The 24,047-nt window shown below is 41.4% G+C and overlaps 1 protein-coding gene across 1 annotated transcript in view; it reads left to right on the top strand.

Moving 5' to 3' along the window:
• WTIP (Wilms tumor 1 interacting protein) overlaps positions 1 to 15,837 on the top strand; it is a gene marked incomplete at its 5' end in the record, with an annotated part of 83,036 nt that extends 67,199 nt beyond the window's left edge. Inside the window, 5 exons of the mRNA XM_009282869.2 lie at positions 7,069 to 7,131; positions 9,605 to 9,735; positions 10,844 to 10,895; positions 12,759 to 12,827; positions 15,603 to 15,837. Of these exons, the coding sequence (XP_009281144.1) occupies positions 7,069 to 7,131; positions 9,605 to 9,735; positions 10,844 to 10,895; positions 12,759 to 12,827; positions 15,603 to 15,755 (468 nt within the window). The remainder of the gene's footprint in view (positions 1 to 7,068; positions 7,132 to 9,604; positions 9,736 to 10,843; positions 10,896 to 12,758; positions 12,828 to 15,602) is intronic.
• Positions 15,838 to 24,047: the final 8,210 nt, after the last annotated feature.

Below are 24,047 nucleotides of genomic sequence, written 5' to 3'. Positions count from 1 at the left end.
GCAAACAGCGTTCTAGATAACTGTGAGGATGTTGTATTTAGGAGACTTGCTATTAAAATGCATGCTCCAGTCAGAGAACAGACAGTGTGTTTATTGATATGTTTAACAGAATGATGGAATTAGAGCTTGGAAAGGGATTTGCTGCAATATTCCTGATGTACAGAGTGTAAGGAAGTCTGTGAGCATTTTCAAGGCGCTAGGTTGGGACAGGAGGTGCTTTCAAGTTCCAGAGACATCATGAATGTCGAGCGTTGCTGTGCTCCCAAATACTGCCACTGAAAACAAAGGCAAACAGATTATAGCGTGTTACTGTAATCGGTGCATGAGGGAGTGAAGTTCATGTTGTTACTTGTGCGTGTCTCGGTCCAGCCCCTCCCTGCCAAAAAAATTTGAATACTTTCCTTCCTTAGTTTTTCCTAAGTATGTAGTATGCCAGTGGTCCTGGTTTTATTTTATAAACAAATTTGACAGTAATGATGATTAATTGGGGTATTCTGAATTGAAGTATTGCATCAAACCTACAGATGGGCTTAAAATTCAAATTTCAAAATATTTAGGGATAGTCAAGTATTGATTGGCCTCTGCACTTTGGACTTTAATGTGAATGAGCATGAAGAGTGTGTAGAGCTGGCAGTTTGGGTTCACCTCTCATTGAAACACAATACTGTAGTGCTGTATCCTGTATCAAGAAGTTACAAGTCCATTGAAGCTGGTGGCAGAAATCCCATTGACTTCAGGAGGGTGTGGATTTTCTCCCAGGAATTCATCCCAGAGGACAAATTTTTAAAGCTAGGGCCTATATAAAAATGTTGGCACCAAGGCTGAGAAACTAAGGGTGAATGCTGCAAACACTGCATGGCATGGCAAACTGCAGGTCTCCTAATTGAAGAAAATTGGTGTTTTGAAATAGGAGACCAAGTGGAGTCCGGAAAAATCTCTCAAGTTTATAAAAGAGCAATACACAGGCAGTACTTAGACCCAGGTGATAATGTAGATACACATTGACATTTCATCACATTATGTTTGAGTAAGGTCTGTATTCACTAAAAGGATGCTCAGCATTTCCTGAACAGGGTTATGGATTGTTAAATGGGTCCCAGGAATCACTCTCTGGGCCATGACAAAATAGACAAGGAAAGACAAAGGTGGGTATTTTTCTGAGATGTATCACTATGGACTAGCTTTTGCAACTATCCTGTACTTTAGATTTGCTAGCGGAGTGTTTTGAAGAGTGTGTTACAAAGTCCAGTTGGTTTCATGCCAGATAGTCACTCCCCTATTTCCTCTTGAGATGGTGATCCAAAAAGTCAGATTATCCCATTTTGCTTAATATTACATTGAAAAGTAAATTACAACAACTGAAGCACACTTTAAAAGAACTAGAGCTCTTTCTAATTATGTGTGACTCCTGCCAAACACTTGTAAGCAGACAGCATTAATTTTTTTTCTATGGGAGAGTTAGAAAAAAAACATGTGAGAAAGTGGTGTGTTTCCACTTCTGTAGTAAACGTTGGTATTAGTTGCTGTTATGTTTTGAATTGAAATCTTTCAACAACTGTTTTGAATAAAATTCAGATACTTTTTTTCCAGGAAGATATGTTCTAATGTAGACAGTTTCTTTTGCAGTGTACATAATAGATGGTAGCAGTAACAATAAATACAGCAAGAGTACAGCCCACAGCAAGAGTATAGGGCTGTGCAATATGAAGTGCTGTACAGTGTGAATCAAATTAATAGATTTGGGGCTGTATGATATGATGCAGAGTTAAAGTTGTTGCTTCAGGCTTTTTTCCTTGATCATTGTCACTGCAGAGCTTCCATGGGTGTTTGTTTAAGGAAGATCTAGGTAAGAAAATCATTATTGGCTCTTAATTAATCAGACAGAAAGTAGCCTTGGTGAGTGCTCACACGTGGGTCTCTGTAGGCTCTCTAGGAAGTAAATGGCTGTTCCCTTCTCGGAGGCAATAAAATGCCTGACTGCTAAGGCAAAGTTAGCTACCAGCTGAATTCCTGATTTTTGGCAGAGTTTTGTGCATGGCCAGACCAACTGTTGCCTCTGTGCAGAACACGACGTCCCTCCTTGCCCTACCCATGTCCTTCAAACATAACAAAGTGGAAACGCAGAAGCAAGAAGATAAGCTGCTGCGGTAGTGTTTCCTCACTGGCAGCAAGACAGGGTGAACCAACAGGTTATATGAAAGCGTTTCAGCGAGATGAAGAGTGAAGTTCTGGACTATTTTCCTTTAGTTTAATCTCAGCCACCTGCCATGAGGCTCCCGTATCTTTGAGCCTGAGAAGGCCCCACTTTGTTCAGTTCAATTTAATCGCTGCATTTAAATGTGTGTAAAAAAACAACAGCAAAACCCCGTCTGCATGAAACCAAATTTGATATTCTCTGCCTCTCTTAACGTGATCCCATGAATTTCTTGCATTGTTGTATCCCATGTACTAAGGGTCCCATGCAGAGAGCAAACAATAAAGCAGCGAGAAGACAGATGCTCTGCTAATGGGAAACCAAGGAGAAGAGAGTCTGTGAGGGATTACAAGCAGCCTGGGGTTGGAATACATTATTAGCATAGCACCCAATTCAGAAATTAGTTTTCAGAATTAAATGCCTGAAGCATTTTGGCAAAAACTGATCATCCCTCTCAAAAGCCCTTAAAGCATAAAAGAGTAGGAATCTCAAGTCTAGGCTGAGCAATCACATTTGGTGACTCTGCAGTGCTGTAACAGTGAATTGTTATTTTTATAGCTTCATACCATTACCGGGGCAGCAACTGCCACACCTACTGAAATGTAATCCACTGGATCTGCTTGCACAAACCTTTAGCAGGTTTTGAACATCCTCATCAAAGAAGAAAATGGGCCTGAATGAGATTCCAGGGTCTGTTTCCAGGAGGAAGGTTTTGTTTTGTTGAGTGCATAACAGCAGGGAAGTGCATCAGCCTCTCCTTGGGCACGGTTAGGCATGCGAAGGAGAAGAAGTGACATGTCTTTTCAAAGATGTGACATTGCCTAAGGTAGAAAGGTCCCGAAGCCTTTTTCAGGCATGCTATTTTCTGAATGTTTTTGCTTTTGAAAATCATGATGAGAACATCAAACTTTAAAAGGCCCTGGGTAGACAACCAAGATTGCTTACAGAACTGAGGGCAGACAAGAGAAATTGTTTCTCATAGTACTTGGTGGGATTATCCTCCATGCATAATTGTTCATTATATGCTCAAAATTCAATGTTAATTTCTTTTGGATATATTGCAAATTAGACAGAAGAGTTATAAACCCCAAGTTTATCACAGGAGGACACTAACAGGCCTAAATATTAAGGACAGAAGGGGACTTGTTTTCCTCTTACATTGAAACAAAGACTCTTGGACAGAATCATTGATTATCAAATGGGCAAAAAAAATCTCCAAAGTATAGTGGACAGCAAACAAAAGAAAAGTTCAGCCAGCCAAGTCTTTGACTTTTTTTTTTACTCTTCTATTCTAACATAATTAATATATTTCTCAAGGCTTATTTAGTTTCCAGAGTTTTGTTTTATGTAAGTATCATTGGGGAGCTTGATTACAAAGTCTTGATTCATGCACATAAATGGAGATTTTATTATCCTGGGAGAGAAGTCAAGGACAAGGTAAATATGGGAGAAAACAGTTGGGACCAAACTAAGAAATCAGGAAGAATAATATACCAGCTCTTCAACATGCGCTTGTTTTCTTTGCATCCTGGTAACTAGCATCTTATTTCTAAGTCACAGAAGTGAGAGTAAAGGGTAACACTTCATTTTCAGCTTTGAATTTCAGAGCTGTTCTTTTTATAACAACTTCTTTCAATGTTTTTATATATGCTTAATGGGCATCTATAATGAATATTTGGGAAAGTTCAAAATTACGCTTCTTATTTGTCCTGGGTACAGACTGTCTGTAGATTTCTGAACGTTTCTGTCTAGTTTGAGATTGGTCTGCATTTTTACATCATCTTACTGGTCTGCCAACAAAATATTTAAAAGAAAAAAAACCTGGCACATACGAAATCCTTATAGAGTAAGGCTAGAATTGAGCCCAGTACTGCTTATATCCCGAATGAAATTGTATGTATAAAATACCATGTGTACAGGAAGCATAGCTGTGATTTGGCTTCTCCACTAGGGTCTTGCCTATCAGCCTGTATTACTTCACTGTTTCACCTCAATCTGTTTTTCACATCTCCAGATAGTGAGGGAGGGCTGGTGTGCGCGAAAGCTCTTTTCCCCCCTCCAACTATGTCAGTAATAAGAGACTACAAGTCTGTAGAGCATAACCTCCTCTTCTCTTGCAGTTACCTAGTTCACAAGCTCTGGGGGACCAGTGCTTCTTCCACCCAGCCATGCTGGGAACCCACCATCAGGGAAGCTCTTGGGTGTCCTGAGAGATAATAAAGAGGCCGTTCTGCCTTGTCTGCAGTCTGGTGCAAGTCACAACTTCTCTCTCGTTGCACACACAAGATTTGTGAAGGTTAATAATAATCAAGTGCTTCAAAGACAGAGGTTGCCAATTTTAATTAGTATTTTAACACTTTGTTTGTAAGCTCTGCTTTTAAAATTGAAAACTTAGCACAACGGCCCTGTTTGAACTCTCCAAGTTAAGAACAAACACTGCAAAGCAGAAGTTGACAGGTGAGCTACAAAAATGTAGAGAAAATCATTTATTGTTTACCTATAAACAGCAGTGTCCACAGTACTACCATCATGTAGAAAACGATGCTGCTGGGATCCAAGGCTGTTATTCTTTTTCAGTCCAAATAGATTTAAAGCACAAGCAGAGCTGAATCCAAAACCCTGATAGCACTGAATCAGGTCTCCAGTTTGTCTGGGATCAATACTGTGATCAGAAGAGAGAAGAGTGTAGTGGTAAAGGACAGCTCCCTGAGCCCAGGAAATATTTTATCACTGCTATTAGACTTACTGCCATTTTGCAAAGTCTTCTTAATTGGGTAATCCAGTTCTGGATGTGTTTGAGAAATAATAATTCTCTTGTTAAAAACAAATCATGGTTTTAATTTAATAGGGTTAGTCATATAAAGAGTGATTTTGTGTCAGCAAAACCTTTCTTTCTGACAAACAGTGTAATTTATAACAATCTAGTTAGCAGTAAATGACATTAATCAGACCACTATGCTGTTCTGTTCCTGGGGAATAATGTTCCTTCTTAATCAATCGCTGGGTAAAATGCTTCTTTGCATTTCTTATCAAATGACAGCCAGATGGTACTAGTAAATTCATTCCAGCAGGATTTTAGAATTAGCTGGGTTTGTACTAATTGTTAATCCTATGCTGTCTGCACCACTAGGGCCTACCCACCTGTTTCCAGTAACCCTCGAGTTCGCAACCTTAGGAAATAGTCTAGCCAGACGGTTACTCAGATACAGTGCAGCCAAGAAGCATCCCAAGCAGTGAGGCCTTTTTTCTGCGTCAGTAAGAAAAAGAAAAAAAGAAAAAAAACAGTATCTTGCAGAAATAGCCAGCTAGGACTACCTGCCTCTGTATTTGTTCCTCAACACCCTGCTCTCTTTTGATGATATTTCAAAGTTTCTTAAGATTGCATGAGCTGTGTTCCTTAGTGTGTAGTAAATTTGGAGCTGTGACAGCTGCCATACCATCATTTACTGACTTTCTGGGCCCATCAAAGTGTCTGCGAGACCTTTTCCTTCATAATCACTTTGTTGCATAGCAACAAAATTTTGTCTCCAACCTATTGATCTGAAATAACATGTAATCCCCTGACACCAATAAAAAGGAAAACATATGGCAGCTCTAGGCTGGGAACCACTGGCTTTTGAAGTGAGGGGACAGTTAATCCCCACTAAATCAAGGGGGGAATGGAGCAAGCTGTAAGCTCTGTTGGGCTGAGGCTCTGAGGATGCATTAGATGCCTGAGCCAATTAACCTGTGCTCTGGGAGAAGAGTCTAGCTTATGCTCATCCTCCCCATTCCCTGTCTTTTATCTTGTGCAACTAAAGTACATTTCAGGTGAGCTTTGCTACAACCTTAATTGCTGAAATAAGCGTCACTGTGCAATACCATACAAATAACTGAGCACCCCTTCCCTCTGGCAGGAAAGAGTGCACACACAGCACTTTGCTTATATGGGACTGCAGTGGGTGAGGGTAAAGTTCAGCCGCTGCAAATACCAGTTTCAAAATTACATGGCTGGAGTTCTTCAGGCAAATGCCTCTTGCCTGTAGGGTAGTTGTTTGGTAGGTCAGTCGTCTGGCCTGATAACCTTGATATTTTTTGTATACCTCTAAACACAGGGCTAAAGACAGACTTTGGCATCTGAACAGAAACACTCAGGCAGGGAACACAGAGTTTTGGTCCCAAGTGGGCAAAGTATCTCCCTGCTGCCATGCCCCCGGCACCGAACCTGGGAGGGCTCTGCCACCAGGCCTGCCCAGCCTTCCTGTTTCCCACGGCAGGCTGGAGCATGGGCTGACGGTTGGGGTTTGTATCATCCTTCTGAGGTACCTTACTGTTGCCCACATTGTGCAGGGAGCCCAAGCTCCTGCAACTGGACTTTTAGATTCTTCCCTGGATAAAAAGCTTGGTATCAAAGAGGCAGCTAAATTCTCCTTGGGCCTGTCTTCATTTTTCTAGCCTGCATGTAGCACTGAGTGAAATGTAGGTCCAAAATCTGAGGTCAGTAAGCATCGGTCACTAATTTGAGTAGGAGTTGGGAGGAAGGTCCTATGTTATTTACTTCCCCAACAACAACCGAAAGAGTGAATTCAAGCTAGTTCCAGCACACCAAATGCAAACTCGCCAAATAGGCTTCAAAAATAAAAATCAAACTTAAAATAATAGTTACATTAGAAATCTCAATGGAAATCTTGCAGTGGATCAGAAGGCCAAGCTGGTATCTGAGCATGCTGCAAGAGCAGAGCGAAGGCTTCCGAGTCAGTGTCTCCCAAACCTATTGTATAGTTTGCTATCATATATAGCACAGGCTAGAAAATAGCGCAGCGTTCACTTAAAAGGTATTTCTGCAGCTAGAGGAGTGGCTACTAATAATCCTTTCTTTTCTTTTATTTGAACAGTATTCAGGTTTTCAGCAAACAGCGGACAAATGCTTTGTTTGTGGACACCTCATAATGGAAATGGTAAGGGACCTAAATTCCTAACTGTGGGGTAGCTTGCTTTTCATGTACTTTGGGTAGTGCACTGTGAGTCATTGTGCTTTTTCCCTAGTCACACTATCATTGTGTCTTCACTGCTGTCAAGGTAATTTTTGAAACTGAGGCAGTAAATAAACAAAAATACCTTCATGCTCTATTACTGGTAGGTACAGTAAGTTGGGCTTCTTTTCTACCTGAGATCATGGGAGCCTGTGGTTCTGCCACATGCCAGTTTAAGAAAAAAAGATAAATAGAATTTTAATACTAAAGGGGGAAAATACAGCACAGCTTTGTATGAGCACATGGTAAAGGAAAACAGAGGCTGTGCTCTGTGAGACAGTAGAATAGCAAGAGCTCTGTCAAGTGGATGGAACCTGGGCTAGAGAGGAGAGGGACGTTATCAATAGTCCTGAGGTTTCTTGCCTGCTCTGTGACTTGCTTTATTTACCTTCTGCTACTTGCTCCACATCAGTTAAAATGCATTCTTGCCACTGGGATTTGTAGGGAGCCAGTAGTCAGAGTTACTTTTATAATAAAAAAATCAAATGGCTATGGGTTGGGCCAGATACTACTAGCATCATTTCAGTGGGTGAAAGTAGGAAGAATTTAGTCTGTTCTTCCTAAGCAGAAGTTCCCAAACAAAATGAAGTGGCTTGCACATTGAAGAAGTGCAGATCATGTAGCATAGCTATTTTCCTCTTGCTTTAAAATGTGTATGAACCTCAGTATGCCTAATAGAAGTAGCTATTGCGTTGCAAACACGGAGGTTCAGTAGGAGCTGGAACGGGGACTTCACTAATGAGGATTCTGGCTCATATCCTGGCACCACTGGTTGGACAAGGATATTGTTCGTTTTAGCCCAAGAGCAAATTTCTAGAGTTGTGTCATGCTGGGAGGGGGAGGGGTATCTGACTTGCATGCTTTGAGCTGGCCCCTAATTGCAGAATCCCAGGCAAGAGTCCATAATATCTCATTGGTGAAGCTCAGTAGCTGGAAGCTTGGCAGGTGCTTGTCTGCCTTTCTCCCATCAGCAAGTGTGCTCTGACAAAAGGAAACAGCTCTGGGAGCTCCAGGAATTAAGCAGTCTTATTTGGCTAATTCCTTCGTGTTCCTCCCTGGGAGCGCACATACAACGAACGTGCCTGCACAGTAGTGGTGCCCATGTACAGCGAAGGAGCAGAGAGCTGCAGCCCCACGGGCCTGGGCACAACTGAAGCTGTTCAAGGCTGAAAGTGCAGCTGAATTAGGAGTTGCTCTGTGCAAAGGAGTGGCTGCACAACTACGCCAGGCTAACAGCATGTGTTACGTAGCTGCCTAGATAGCAACACACACAGAGACGAGTTGTTTCTGGCTAGGACCAGGCTTGCAAACCAAATGGAGTCTGATGCCACTCACTGAACGGAGAGCTATAGGGCTTCATTAGAGGCGGAAAAAAGTTTAAATTAAATTGACTTTGTGCATTTTTCCTATGTGCCACTTCTTATTTCCTGTCGATTTGATGATCTTTATTCATAGAAGCATCTACAGGGCCATGAGAGCTTGGCCTGTGGAGATTTTTCATCTCCATCTTATTAGCAGCTCCAAGCTGAGCACTGCTGCTACTTTTTGAAATTACTTTCCAAAGGTATTTCTTATACCTGAAACGTATGCAATTGGTGCTATAACCTGTTGAGAGCTGCCTGAAGATGACACCATGTCTCACTCTTCCCAGAGGCTTGTTCATGGGCTTGGTGCATCCTCCTTGATGTCCCAGTGCCACACTGGGCATTACATACAAGGACAGCAGGAGGGAGGGTATCTGTTCTGTAGTAGTGTAGCTGAGACTGCATCAGGCCTTTTCCTTTAAACCTTTAAAATGCAATAGGAAAGGTCAGAATGGGAAAAGCCTGGGCAGGTGGATGGATCTGTATCCAAACACATGGATACAGATGGATTTTAACAGAAACCGATGGGCCTCTATGACTGAGTGATAACCAGTCAGTAACTGTGGTGGATTAGGATACTTAATTAATAAAGGGACACCTATTTATTTGCTTGTTTTGTTATTTTACTTTTTAAGTTTGAGTAATGACTGGTTTGGATTCTGTCTGTCACAGCCTGTTAAGTTTTGTGAATTAACTCTGTATCCTAGTAACTTGTATTTGGCTGCAAGAGATTTTCCAAGAAGTGGTCTCTGAAGCCGATTATAATTTCTGTAGGCAGTATTGGCCTTGCAGAGCTAAGACTGATAGGTGTTAGCCTGATTTTCACAGTCCTCTCTCTTTATTGGGAGCCTACTGAAACCCACTGAAATAAGCAAGTTCATTGTTTTAAAAGGCCCCTTGCTGACAGATCTGCAGAGTGGTAATTTCATCCTGAAGTGCTTTTCTCACTGTCATTATTAAGAATCAGACACAGCAGTATATGGGGGGATCTCATGTAATCATGCGTCCACTTATTTTGCTGTTTGCCTCTTAAGATCTTACAGGCCCTTGGAAAGTCATACCATCCTGGCTGCTTCCGCTGCGTGGTGTGTAACGAGTGTTTGGATGGAGTCCCCTTCACTGTAGATGTGGAGAACAATATTTACTGTGTCAAAGACTACCATACGTAAGTACACAAATCCATTGCATGCTTGGAAATATTACAGTAGTTAAATTATTGGTATAGTTGTAAGCCTTGTAGTAGATAAAAAGGGTCATTCCTGTTTGCTCAGATGTCCCTCAAGCGCTGCTCTCACATGTTGCATTTGTAAAGTATTTTAAAGTTATATTAAAGGTCACTTCATGGGCCCAGTGTGGCATACAGTGGCCAGGTAAGGTTGAAAATCAAGTTGTGTTAGAGGATGTACTTCTCTGGTGGCTGTTTTTCTACTTCTTTCAGGAGTTTCAATACTAACTAGATCAGGCTAATGCTGCAAGCGATGGTAGGTTCTGCTGGCTGTCTAAGAGTCGAGGTTCTGGTAGGAAGAACCTGTTACACTCTGGTGAGTGTAAGTTAGGTTAACCTAGACTAGACAGTAGACATGTAATTAGCAGCTAGTGTTAGAATGATTTTAGCCACGCCTGACAAAAAGTTTTGTGGTTTAAGTGATTGCTTTTGGATTCCTTTCTGCTCCTGCTCAAAGGCAACATGAATGCTCTTAGCTCCAGTCAACCAATAACTCAGCTTATGGAGCAAGAGTAAATCACTCTGAACTCAACCCTATTGGTACCAAGTTGACCGTGTTACAAAGATAGAGTGAATGTTGGCCCAGTGATTGTCATAAAATGCAGCTGGGGATAAGACAACTAGTTGATGTATTTGGTTTAAGTAGATCCTAGCCATGATCAGCCCCTCTCCTATTTAGCATGGTTACGTCTTCCTGATGTCAGATGGTGACAGTCCCCAAGTCAGGAGCTGCTTTGCAATCAAAGCAGCGAGTCTCCGAAAAAATTTGAATGGCTTTATGAGTAAAGGAAGGTAAGAGAAAGGGCATACGTGGGAAGAGGGCTGTATTCACTATGCCTAGAGGTCAGGAAGCCCTAAGCAATAAAGCTGGGGAGATCAGCCTCTTCGAAATCTCCTTTTCCCTGAATATCATCAAACATTTAGAGGTGTTTCAAATGCTGTGAATCTACATTTTGCTAAAAAGAAGGCATGGTTAAAATAGCTCTCTTGGTTCTACTTTTTGAAGAAGCTTTAAATGTGATTTGAACACTTTCTTCTTGCACCCTAGGGTTTTTGCACCAAAATGCGCTTCCTGTAACCAGCCGATCCTACCAGCACAGGTACACGTTAACATGCACTGACTCTTTAGAGAAAACAGCTGTTGGCATACGAACACTTTCTAAAAATACATTAGATGCTTTTCTTCCCTCTTCCAGAATCTATACCATGTCAGATACTAAATTAAATACAGTTCAGTAGTAATGTCACTCCCAAACATTCCCAGAGGTTGTAACAGTCATACCACTTATGCAGCATAGTACTCTGTATCTTTAGGGTGCTTTCCAGGTCTTAATTACGCTGTTATAAATCTCATTTAATTGAAAGCCCTGACTGGGGCTCCCAAGAACAACCCAAGAAGTAAAGCCCTCTTTGTTTTTAGAATCTCCCATTAGCTCAAGTAGCAATTTTCCTTGTCTTCTACGTTTGCATTTCTGATGTGGATCTGTTAAGATGCCCAAACTTGAAAAGACCTCCAAGGATTACCCTGACCCTGTGAAAAAGCTACACAGTCTGTCGTCCTGGGATGGCAATGTAATGAAAGTGCTTAAAGGGGTGGAAAAGGCAGCAGAAAAGTTGGCTAAAAGGGAAGCCAGGTGAATGACCTGCTTGCAACCTCAGCCTATCCTGACAGTATAGTTAGCACGGTAAGACTTCTGTATTAAGACATGTCTTTTCTGCTTGCCCGCAGTGGTGCTCCCTCATACTCTGGTATTAACCCTTTGAGTTCCCATTGCTGAGGTCACTGACGAGCTCACTTGTAAGCAAGGGCCCCAGTGCCTCCCTCCTTTTCCTCTTGTCATGTTTACAGAGCCAGAGCTTGCATCCTGTAAGCTGCTGCGCCCCAGTAAAGCCTGTGGCTAAAGCCCCTCAGCATGCCCACCTCCATCACCCTGCACGTTACTCTCTATTTGTCATGTCGTTATTATTTCTGTTAAATGGCCAGGTCTCACATAATTAAAAACCGTATAAAGGCTGAGACAGAACTGCTTGTCCTGGTGATGGGATGTGAGGAGAAAACCCCTATGTAAATTTCAATGGATATGTGTCTTTCAAAATAACTTAAAAAAAAGGGGGAAAAAAAGCAGTCCTACTGCTGACTCATCTGATGGCTAGCAGATAGACTCCATGTTCTTTCCCATGGGAGGTTTCTTAGGTTAGTTCAAGTCTAGCAGTGCAGGTACTAACTTGCCTGCAGCTGCTCTCAGACATAGTCTATGTCATATCTGATGCTCTAACCACACCTGGAACTGGAAACGATGCAAGGCAACAAATTTAATGAGCTCTGTCTTCAGAGTAGATCAGGGAAAGAGTCTGGGAGGTTACAAGAAGGGTATGGGCTGCTCTGCAGGGCCTGGGGCTCAGCCAGGAATTCCACAACTCCACTGCATCCACCCTCACGCTGAGGTTTTGGCCTGTGCACATAATTACCTGCTGGACTGGTATGTAAATCCCGATGGGGTACATACAGTGACATGTGCATGTGCAAAATAGCTGCGCAGCAGATGGTTTGAGGGGAATACAAGTCGTGGAAAACTCCGGCCAGGATGTCTACAAGGAAGAGTTACCCAATCAGCAGGTCATAGTTCTTGGCTGGTAATTCATTCAGATCCTGGGTGCCCTTGGAAAATTATTTGGTTTCAAGACTAATTTGTCCCTTGAGGATCAAGTTTTGGCTACGCTTCCTAAATGACCTCTACAGCTTAGGTATGTCAGACACCCACGCTGCTGCTAAACAGCAAAAACAGCGGTGCAGTGCTGTGCGCCAGGGGACAAGACCCTCAGCGGTCACAGAGCTCTGCTCTGTGGAGGAAGAGGGAATCCCCCAGGGAAACAGCTCTCCAAAACGATAGGTTGGGCACTGAAAGATTGAGAAAACACCGCTTACAAGTCCACTCTTAACCTTCTCTCTGCTTCCCCAACAGGGCTCCGAGGAGACCATTCGGGTGGTGTCAATGGACAAAGACTACCACGTGGAGTGCTATCACTGTGAGGTAAGCGTCAGGCGCCTCTGCAAGCCTAGCAGCCTCTTGCTAGGTGCCTGACTCGCACCCCAGGGTGCACTTGTTGGCTCTTGCACACCTAGGCAGGTAGGGCTCTGCCCCATGGCTCCTGAAGGGAGGCAAAGGGATGAGTGCTAGCTGGGCTGGAAGTGGTGCTACCATCTCCAGTACCAAATTAGGCTTTTTCCCAGTATGTTAACTTCAAAAGCTGGGTTTGGTTGTTTGGGTTGAATTTTCTCGATACTTCCAGATGAGGAGAGAACAAAGAGGAGGTGCCGGTTCCCTTTTTCCTGATCTCTGGATACAGCTTGTGTGGCTCTGATCTGAGGAGACGTGAATTCACATTGCCTGTGCAAGGAAGGACCCTCACTCCTACACTGGAAGGCTTTTCTAGGGGATCTGTGTTTTTTCCATGCTGAATGAATATTGAATCTTTACTAGAAAAGAAACAGGGATACCACTGACTTTCTGTCACTTCTTTTAGGAGTAGTTTCTTTTTGTGTAGAACATTTAAATGTTGATTGAGGCAGATCAAGTTGTGGGATTCGTGCTCTTGCATCAGAGAGGAGAGCTGAGTTCAGTCCTAGCTCTGCATCTGCCATGAGGAGGGAAACAAACTCTTTAATTTGGGATCAACCCAAAACTTCCCTTTTGCTGTAGGTTTGGCGCTCTGATATAACATGCAAATATCCACACAGATCCTAACTGTGCTACCTAATTGTCTTAGCACCACGGGCAAAAATGCAGCAATACTATCTTCTATGCACTTTTGCACAAAAAGGTTTTACAAAAGAGGCTTCCGATTGAGGAAGAAAAAATTTAGGGCATCTTGAAATGTATATGAACCTAAATGTAAGGAAGACCCCATCCACTCAGCTATCTCGGTCCAACAGAGGTACCTGATACTCCATCCTTTTCTATTAATTTTTAAAGAGAAATTGGCACAGGAAATTGCAGCATTTTGGAGAGCTGTACTTCCCTCCTCCTCCTTCCCCCATCTATTGCTTTGTGCAGGCTTCACCTAAGATGACAGCTCCCTCCCCTTCTCTCTCAGGCTATTGACTTTATATTAGAATGTCCCAATGGGGGTTTATTTTCAGTTCTGTTTCATTATTCATTTCCCCATTCTCCTTCCAGTTTGAGGCAAATCAAGCTGCCTCCACATCTGCCCAGAATGGCAGAGTGCATTTATGTACAGAAATCAGGGGGTTAGCCATGTGTTAACAGGGGTAGGTTACTGCCTAGTGGTCTCAAATCAGCCTCTCAAACTGTACACACCGGGTCACTGCTGTCTCCAAATACTGCTAGAAAAGTTAGCGCCAGTATTTTGAGGTATTCACACGGAGACTTTTACAAAGGCTATGATGACTTACGCAGCCACTTCTGCTGTTAATGTCATCATCACCTGGTGGCCATGCAAAGCCAGTAGCCAGTTTGGAAACTCTGCTGCTTTTCTGTATTATCTTTTTCTTGTGCAACCACTTAACTTCTGCTGAGAAGTTCAAACCGGTTTACAGATCAATAGACCCCCATTCTAAAACTGAAATCCACTGAGAAGGCAGGCTTTCTCGTTGCAGAAAAGGAGTATAATTTTAGAGAAGGAAAAAGCTATGAACACTTGGCATAGCTGTAGGGTATCTGAAATTGTTAAATTCTAACAAGGAGTTGAATTTTAAATCTTACATAAAGGACTATAAAGTTATATAACGTAGTAACACACAGAAAACTACCTTGGCAGAAACTTTGATTAAAGCCTCCCTAAACTAACACTCCAGTTTTAAGGTTTACTTTAAAACCCATTTTTCATTCTTATTTCAGCATTGTTAAATCTGAGGATTTTTAACTTGAGCTACGAAAGCTGAAAAATCATACTTTGTGTCCAATTAAAAACTTTGCATAAGTTTTTCAATACTGAAATGACCTATATGCCCAACTTGTTAATTTTTTTTTTTCCTTTCTACTAAGTACACAGATACATACTCAGAATCTCTGGTTTGTCAGGTCTGGTCACAGTAACAATTTTTAAGTATTTAACATACTTGAAACATCAAATCCAAGCACAAAACTCTCATGCCTTTCAAATGTCCTCAAAATTACAATGATGACAACTGAAAACCAGAATTGTCTCTATTGCAGTGTACATAATAGCAGGCAGGATCATTGTTGTTTTTCTTTTTATCTCTGTTCCTCCACTGTTGTTCACCCATGTCGTCCCTGTAGTTATGTGCTGGTCCCAGAGGTAGTAACATATTTCCACTAAAGATGGACCATTGGCCTTTAAGTCTTTAATTTTTTTTAATTCCAAATTGGAGAAAGTGTAGCCCTGCTTCAGAAGTAAAACATGTCTCATCTCCCCCTCTTTCCCACTCCTCTCATTATCTACTTATGCTCCCCCATTTCTTGCTTGCTGCCTTGTTGCAGAATTGGCTCCTGTGTTCTAACCTGTTCCAGGCTGTATGTGTTACGGTCAGTCCTTGGCCCGTTTTTGTCTGATTTGCATCAACATTTATTAGATGAAGAAGAGACCAGAATGGGAAACAATGGGGAAAACAATGCTGGGTACTACTATAGACTGTCCTGTTTGATTTCAGTGATGTCATTTTGCTTAATATGAGATAGTCAGGATCCACCTACCAAAAACCCTTGAGGTTGCTGGCTTTGGAGGCATGGGAGGGAGCTCTCAGGGTTATGCAGGACAGATCAACATTGTTGTGAGATGACCTACCTGAATCACTCACTAATCTGGGATGTGTGTGCTTCTTCTAGGATTGTGGCTTGCAGCTCAATGATGAGGAAGGCCATCGCTGTTACCCATTAGAGGGCCACTTGCTCTGCCATGGCTGTCATATCAGGCGCCTTAATATCAAACTGCCATCACATCCACCTCCGAGCTATCCAATGCATGTCACAGAACTCTGAAAGACATTTCCGTTACCAGTAAGCCATTTGAAAGAGAAGACAAAAATCTAAAAATGACTTTCCTGCTCCTTTAAAGATGAGATTCCAGTAATAACCATCTAAACCAGCTATTTATTTTTTAAATCAGAGGTGAGGGGTCCTTTTCTGATCTTGTACATACGCATTCTTTTATCTAGACATTTTCACTGAGACACCGTATACTTGAACAAATAATTCACCACTAAACTGTAACTGGCAACATTTCTAAAAATAATGGTACAGAGGGCTGCTCTGCACTCCCTACTCACTTTCCTTCAGTGGAGATTTCACCCAAGTAAGGAGTGTAGAATTACTTTCCAAAAGTTAGCACCTTCTCATATTGCAGCAAGCATGATAAGATAAATGCTAGCATTTTAGCTAGTTTTGTTGAATTCTGGCCTTAGAGAATACAGTCTCACATTTTTTAAAACTTAGATTCCCAGTAGTGAATAGGAAGCAAACAAGTGTTTTTAGCAATGACGGTTTTCAGCGTGGGTTAAATAATGGCATTCTGTGAAGAAGCGTCAGGCCAGCTTTCCATCCTACAAGGTTCCACAGTCATCCAAAGACTATTTAGCTTGTTAAAAAACTATGGCAAGCATCTCATATAAAAACCACATTAGAGAGGAATATATCCAGTAGATTGGCATGTGCAGGGTCATAACAGTTGAAGAAAGTGAGAGACCTCTGTAATTGCTTGCCGTGTACAATGTAGCCATGGTTTCAAAATGCATTCATATCAACTTGATGATTTGGCACTTACTGAAAGAATTCATCTTTTAAACCTGTTTTTTGTTTAATAGGGTTAGCAGCCCCTTTCTATGCAAAGGTACGCTTGTCTTTATACTACTTGTTTTATACAAGACTTCATTTGTTACCAACTGCTTTATGATTGTATGTTGACACATTATTAAAAAAGAGGGGGACAGTGGTTTTTGTATTATCTTTTCAGCTTTGTGTTCTTTTCTAGATGTACTTTTGAACTGATTACAGTGATTGTCTTCATTGGAAAACAAAGTACAGTTTAGCAGAAATAATACTTTAGAGAGTCAGACCATTGAAACATGGGTATTTTGTAACAAGTATTAGATGTACATAGAATGTACACACTTTCATATTTTGCATAAGCTTTTACAGTAACCTCAGAGCTCTGGGGAAATATATGTCTTCCATATAGGAAGTTAGATGAATCTTTTTTATGGTTTGTTTTCTACCATGTGTTGATGATTTACATGCAAATCACACATCTGTATGTTTAAAAAATTCCTTGCATTCTCATGAGAATTGATCCAGCCTTCCTGAATTTATATCTTAAATAAATCCATCATTGCTGTCTAACTGTATCCAAAATTACAATAAAATAAAATTCTTCTGCTCCAGAGGAAGTGGAAATACCAGACCAGATTCTCCGCATGTGTAAACTGGGACATTTCCATGCCAGTTCTCAACACGTCGAGAATCTGACCGATCCATTCATAAGTGATCCCATGTTAAATTCAGCACGCAGACTGATGAAATGACTTATTTGGCAACACCATTGCAGTTTAGTTTCTTATGCTCCATTGATTTTTTGAAAGCCATTTGTGGTGCTCTTGAAAAGTACAAAGAACATCCAATGGACGCTAATTCCTAAGTGGAATAATTAACTCCCTTAACAGAACTTTTTGATAGTCTGGAGATGCTCATGCTCCATTGATTTTTTGAAAGCCATTTGTGGTGCTCTTTACAAAGAACATCCAATGGACGCTAATTCCTAAGTGGAATAATTAACTCCCTTAACAGAATTTTTGATAGGTCTGGAATTTCCTTATGGGGGAAGGGCAGGGGGGGCGGGAGGAAAAATTCCTGTGAACTACTTTTTTTCCTGTTAGTAAGGAACAAAAGGTATGTTTCCTGAACTGTTGCCAAACTTCTATTGGCCTAGATTAACCTGTCCTACCGAATGCTCCTTGGCAAGTCAGATGCTCCTTTAAAACATCAATTAACATATTTAATGTGATAGCCATGTTTTGAAGGAAGTACAGTGCAACTAGTGCCCCATTTCTACAGTGTGACCTAAGAGGCCTGGCCTGCAAGAGAGAGGACATGGGGTGCGTGCATGCACACTTTTTCTGCGTTTGCAAACATTACCTCTGTGGCCATAGTCACCAGCTCAGCCTCAGAAGGAAGTGGAAGTACATGTGCCTCTCGCCCAAACAGCGAATGCTAGAAAAGGGGAAAAAAAATTGTCTTAAATTGGATTGTATGACTAGGTCAATTCCTTAAGGTTATTACAAATATGGAAGATATGAGAGCTTCAGGATAAACTTTTAGCATCAGCTGCAATGTAATACTTTTTCCATTTAAGGAAGCTGCTTTGGACCACATTTAGCTTTGAGGCATTTTTACTTGCTTGTCTTTACAATATATATTAAGGAACCCAAATTAAGAAAACAATCATTAAAATACACAGAGAAGGTTTGGGTCTGTTCTGTGAGCAAGTCATCCCATAACAGTACTCGCTGTACTGGAAAAATGCTTTGCTCTACCAGTATAGAAGCAAAACCTTCAAAATCACCGTGGCCCAAGATGGAGATGACTTACTCTGGTGTTCAGCCCAGTCTTCTGCCAGTACCTTCCTTTGCACTTTGCCTCCTTCAGTGGCAAGTTGATGTTTCCACTCCAATGTAGTTTTCAAGGGACAGCACACTAGCTAACACACACATACATACCCTACCTTCTCTTCTTTGAAAACGATCAAACTGTAGAATAGAATAATATTTAATTTCATTTCACATGTTAATTTGTCAGTCTCTTGTAGTTCTACTCAGTTTCAATGTGTCAGGTATCATCATGGTAAAAATATCAAAAGGTAGTATTTCAATATAGAATAAGCAATTTGTTTAAAACCAGAAAGCAGCAGTTGTTGTTCCAGTATTTTCTATAGACAGGTGCATGCCATTACTGTATAATGAAGTACAGCTTTGCTTTTCCAGCATTTAGTATACAAACTGGAGCTTGAGTGAAATTTGCCAGTTTTTTTTTCTTTTTTCAATCAAAGAGAAAAATGAAAGCAAATCTAAAATAATGATGTGCTGTACTCTTTAGTGCTAGTGACAGTTTCTGCACCTGGGGAATTATGTAAATGAGAAAGCATCTTTTAATGATTTTCTTAAGGAGTATTCTTACATTAAATCAGTTCAACACAGATTGTAAACCTTCTAGAGTTCATTTTATGATCTGATTGTTCTTCAGAAGCCTTTGCTGTACTTTCAGAATATTTCCATAAAGTTAAAACAACAACTTGTTCTCATTTGCATCAGGACTACACCTTTCCATGTTGGTAATGAATCTTACAAAGTCCCTACAGCACAAAGCTGTTGCAGGCGATTCAGAGTCCCTCGTGTGCTGGAGGACACGTTCCAAAGAAACGACCAAAATAGTAATTTGAAAACAAAACAAAAGAATGCACTCAGATAATTGAGCTTTCAAAGAGGATTTGTTTGGGTTTCTTTCCTTTCACTTGTGTGCACGTGTGTGTGTATATATTTTGTAAGGTGGAGCTTCAAAAGGAAAACATGGTTAGAGGAGCTCTTTAAGACCAGAAATTCCAGAGTAGTTAAGTAAACCAAAGCTCAAAAGGAGACAAAAGCTGCTTTCTTGTGTTTCAAGAAAAGTTTAAAAGTTTGTGATTCATCCTGTAACTAATGCCGTAACTAGAGTATATAATTTGACTTAAATTAAGTTTTCATTTGAGAAATATTTTCATTTTCTTTAAAAGAATATAGTTTTCTTCCAAGAACTTGGACCAACGTTGATTTTTATTTTGTAGGAAATATATAAATTCCCAGTTTGTATATCATGTAACTAGTTTACATGCTGAAAATATACATTAGTTTAACTATTTTTGTATATATATCCTTGTAAAACCTTTCAATGTGCTTCTGTCTTTTAGTCTTTAGAATTACTTGTGGTTTTGTGTTTCACTGTTTGATTCCCTTGATTGTTGAAGAAAAAAATTGGGAAATGTAGATTTATTTATCTAAAGAAGCTACTTGCTATCATTCTAAGTTATTTAAAATTAAAGTCAGAAGTTTCATTTAACCTTAGATGCTATAATCTGCTTTTTTCAATAAAGACATTTTGTAGTTATCTTTGATTTTGTAGTTTGTTGCATATAAGTATTTTATTTTTTTACTCTAGGTGGGCACTAAATTTTCAGGAGACCCTTGTGTTGCCTACAGAAATGCCTAACTGATATTAATTGACTGCAGCTGCATTCATGAAAGATTTTGGTCCTCCAGTGCAAGTGTTACTAATTAAGGCCTAAAATATGCCCACAGCTAACGTTTTGCAGCTGCACTTAGGAAAGAATTTAGCCACTCTGGCAATTTTTAATTAAGCTTTAACCAGTCTCACTCATTCACATGTAGGACAGTCAGTACTGAGGAACACTTCCTTTTCAAGACTCCCATTATTTTTTGGAGTGTTCCAGAAGAGAAGTACTTGCCTGGGCTATGAACTTGCATAGCTTTAAGCACTCGGACCTTGGTTTGGGGAATTTTCTTGCTAAGTCACAGTAATTCAGAAACTGTGGCCAGAGCTCCGATTGATAGGATCGAAAAGATGCTTTTTTATATATTTTATCTTTCTGAACCTCTTTGCCACTTTCTTGACTCCAGCTTCATGGCACAGATGGGAGCTTGGTCACATCGACCTTCCGCACACAGTGGTCCTGCAAGAGCAGCTATGTCTGTCAGGCAAAAGGTTCATCAGCGCTGGTATCTTGTTTCCAACTATGGCCAAAAGCGGATGCCTGGGGAAAGAGTAGAAGGACCAGTTTCTTCCTGGTTTCCTCATATTCAGTGGGTTTCCTTTCCATTAAGCTCGTCAGTCTACCATCCTTGTGGATGCTCTTTCCTCCAGTGACTCACAGAAGCCAAATATTCACAAGCTGCTACTTCAGTGTGATGCCACCCTCTCCTCCAAAGAGGCCTGCTCTGCCACTCTGGCTTTGCAAAGTACAAATGACTTCACATTTGGAAATGAAACTCACTGGTGGTTTTCACACAATGGCTATTTTGGCAAATTTTTCTTTTGCGCAGTCAGAACGGAAAGAGTTACAAATGCCACAATTGTTTTGGGGACACAGTATGCACTTCTGTGCTTTGAAACAGATGTACCACACTTTTGTAGGGCCTTCACATACATGCTATTTTCTCACTCGTGATTTTTTAAAATGCATTGAAAATGAGCAATTCATGCCCTCCTTGAAGAAAAAAAAAAAGCACAAAGACTTTTAACAGTGCCTCACCACATGGGTGACACAAATGTAGTCAATAAAATCTAGGACATATTCTTAATGCAGCAAGAATTTCTACCAACCCATAACCAGCCTGGTTGAAAAGAACAGCATACTTACTTAAAAATATTAACTGCCCTTGTGGGCCTCCTTGCAGGAAACACATACTGGAAAACGAACATACATTCACTGCAGTAAGGGTGTGATTCAGGACCCAGCTCGCAGAGGGGAGCACCACAGAAGTCTACAGCATCGTAGGACTCCCTGGCATGGCATCTGAGCCACAGGGCAGTGTGTAACTGTTGCACGACACATGGTTGCTAAATCTGGCATGCAGATTATTCGGGAGGGTTTTGCCAGCCCTGCTCTTCACCTTACTAGCCGTCCCCAGGCCTGCGCCCTTCACCTTGCAGCTATTGAGTAGAACAAGGATTTTTCCAAGTCATCCCGGGGCTGAACCAGAGACACTTGGCTAGTGCTGGGAACCATGAGGAACATGTGAACTAGGCTGGTGAGGCTGCCTTCAGCTCACATCCCTATTATTCGGCTTGTAGTCCCCCTAATTCATAGACTCATAGAATAAGTGAGGTTGGACAAGACTTCAAGAGGTCATCTGGTGCAACACCCCACCATCAACACACACACTCAAAGCAAAATATGTGTGTGTGTATAGAGAGCACGCGCCTTATATTAATACCTTAAATATTCCCTTGGGTGCGTCATTGGGGAAGCTGGAATTGCAGTCCCATTCGTAGCGCTACAGCATTTCTTAATCAGCCCAGTCTGACAGGTAGTAACAAAGCTGCTCAGTGTTCACGTTTGGCCTTGCAGGTTTCTTTCCAAGACACCAGCTGGCTGGATCAGTGATGCCCATGCCTTTAACTTCACACCAGCTAAGAGGAGAAAAAGGTGGCAGAGGCTAGCAAACGTAGACAGGCAAAGAACCAGGGCCCTGCTGAAAACAATGCAAACAACTTCAGATCAAGTATGAGTGCTTGCAAGTGTTTGGGGCTGGCATGGGTTTTTGCAAAGGCAACATCTGTGGGGTTTTGTTGGTTTGGGTTTTTTTTTTTTGCTGCTAAAACATCCTCATTTCAATCACTGATTTATTTACATTAAACATTGGAACATAGCAACAGACACCTTTAACTTGTGAAATCTATTTAAAAGCAAAGGACAGTACTCTGCCACTCTCCCATCCAAGAACTCAGACCTCGTTACTCTGAATGCAGTTTAGGGCAGCAGCAACCAGTGAGCTTCTTCCTGCTCACTGCCCCACTTGCAGGTCTATGATTTCATGCAGCCTTAAAAAGCACTGAATTTGCCAGACTATGATCCCAGCTGGTGCTACAACCTCATGCTTGGGGTTCGCTTACAGATAAGAAACTTTGAAGGAGAAACCAGTAAGCAAGGTCTGGAAATAGTGAGCGAGAGCTGGACGTTGAGCAGGACACATCAGTCTTCTCTGGATACCTAAGCTGGACATGAAAGTATCGCCCATGAAGCAGAGGGCATTGGTTTCTGGAATAAATTGCAGGTCACCACCGCTGGGCTCATCAGCAGTGAATTACGTATTTTAAAAGCTATGGAGTTAACCACAATTTTTGGTAAAACTCCAGAAGACCAAAAGTATTTTCTTCCTGTTCAAAATTAATTTAAGGCCCTATCCTAGTGCTCAATTCAGTTCTTGCCCTCTCTTCACTTAACACTGAAACAGCAAAAATAAGTCACCATATTGTTTATTAAGAGTACATAATAAGAACTAGCGCATTTCTGCTGTACCTGCATTTTCCCCGTGTTGTCAGTTTCTGTCCCATCAGAAGAAAATACACTACATTAGATGATAGCATAAATCACTGTGCTCACACAGCCTAGCAGAAGTACAAACTGAAAACTGTACAAAAAGTAAGAAACCATGTGAAGAGCTGGTTTGTCAGAAGTGATAAAATAAGTACCTATCCAGCAACACATTTAAGAACAAATTCTTAAAGGTTTGTGTCACAGCTGAAAAAAAAAAAATCCACAAAGCCCCACATTTGTATGTACATGTCCAGGAAGTCATCACCTTGAAGAACAAGTACTGCATTGGTTAGTTACAGTAATTCAAGTGGTTAAATGGACTATCAAAAAAACCCCTGTTCATTAAAAATTTGGCACATTTAAACTATTGCAGGAATGTTAAAGCCAACTGATCAGTTAATTACCGGCTGCTCTGGCGAGGCAAATGAAAGCCAGAGGCACCCCTCGGTGCTTCCAGGCACAGTAAGGAAACAGTGACATGTGCAGTTCCCAACTGGCGTAAATGGGTCTTGCGCCACTAAAACCAAGGAAGCTGTGCTGGTTCATGCTAAATGAAAGTGTCTCATGCCCTCTGTGAGACAGGGCATTTGGATAGGAAAGAAAATTACTCTATCAAGCTGTGTCTTTTACCACCTAAATCCTGCAGCTGAAAGCTTCACAAGTCAAGTGTGACAAGCTTACTGGAGGGGAAATAAAGCAGCAATAAATTCTGCCCTGTGAAGGTCAGTTACTGTGTGGCTCTGGTCTCACCTAAGTGCCTTTACCTGAAGTCTGCAAAAGGTCACACACTGTGCGTAAGGATGGATGCAGCGACAGAAGAGGGAAGAAAATGAAAATGGCATGCGCAGCAGGGTGCAATGCCAGGGCAAGAGCAACAAGACTTACCTGCGATACCTGCAAGCCACGCATCTAACTGCACTTACCTCTACCAGTGCACATGGCTCCCAGAAATTTTTTTCCACAGAGCTTTTTTAAAGTGGTGAGGAAAAAAAGGGCACCGGTATCCTGCAGCGGGAACTGCTGTCTTCCAAAAGGACAGTGGCACTCCTCAACACCTGGCTGTGCCTGGGCTCACCTGGGAGTTGGTCCTTTTTCTCACTCCTCCTTCCTACATGAGAAAAAGAATAGAAAAGAAAAAAAAAAAGCATCACAGCTTTCTGCACCATTCACTTTTCCATTCCTTATCAGGGCAT

The sequence above is a fragment of the Aptenodytes forsteri genome, unplaced genomic scaffold, assembly GCF_000699145.1.
Source record: "Aptenodytes forsteri isolate BGI_AS27 unplaced genomic scaffold, ASM69914v1 Scaffold70, whole genome shotgun sequence".
Classification (NCBI taxonomy): Eukaryota; Metazoa; Chordata; class Aves; order Sphenisciformes; family Spheniscidae; genus Aptenodytes; species Aptenodytes forsteri.
Note: the sequence above shows the minus strand (reverse complement) of the source record. Positions and strands in the feature narration are given on the sequence as shown.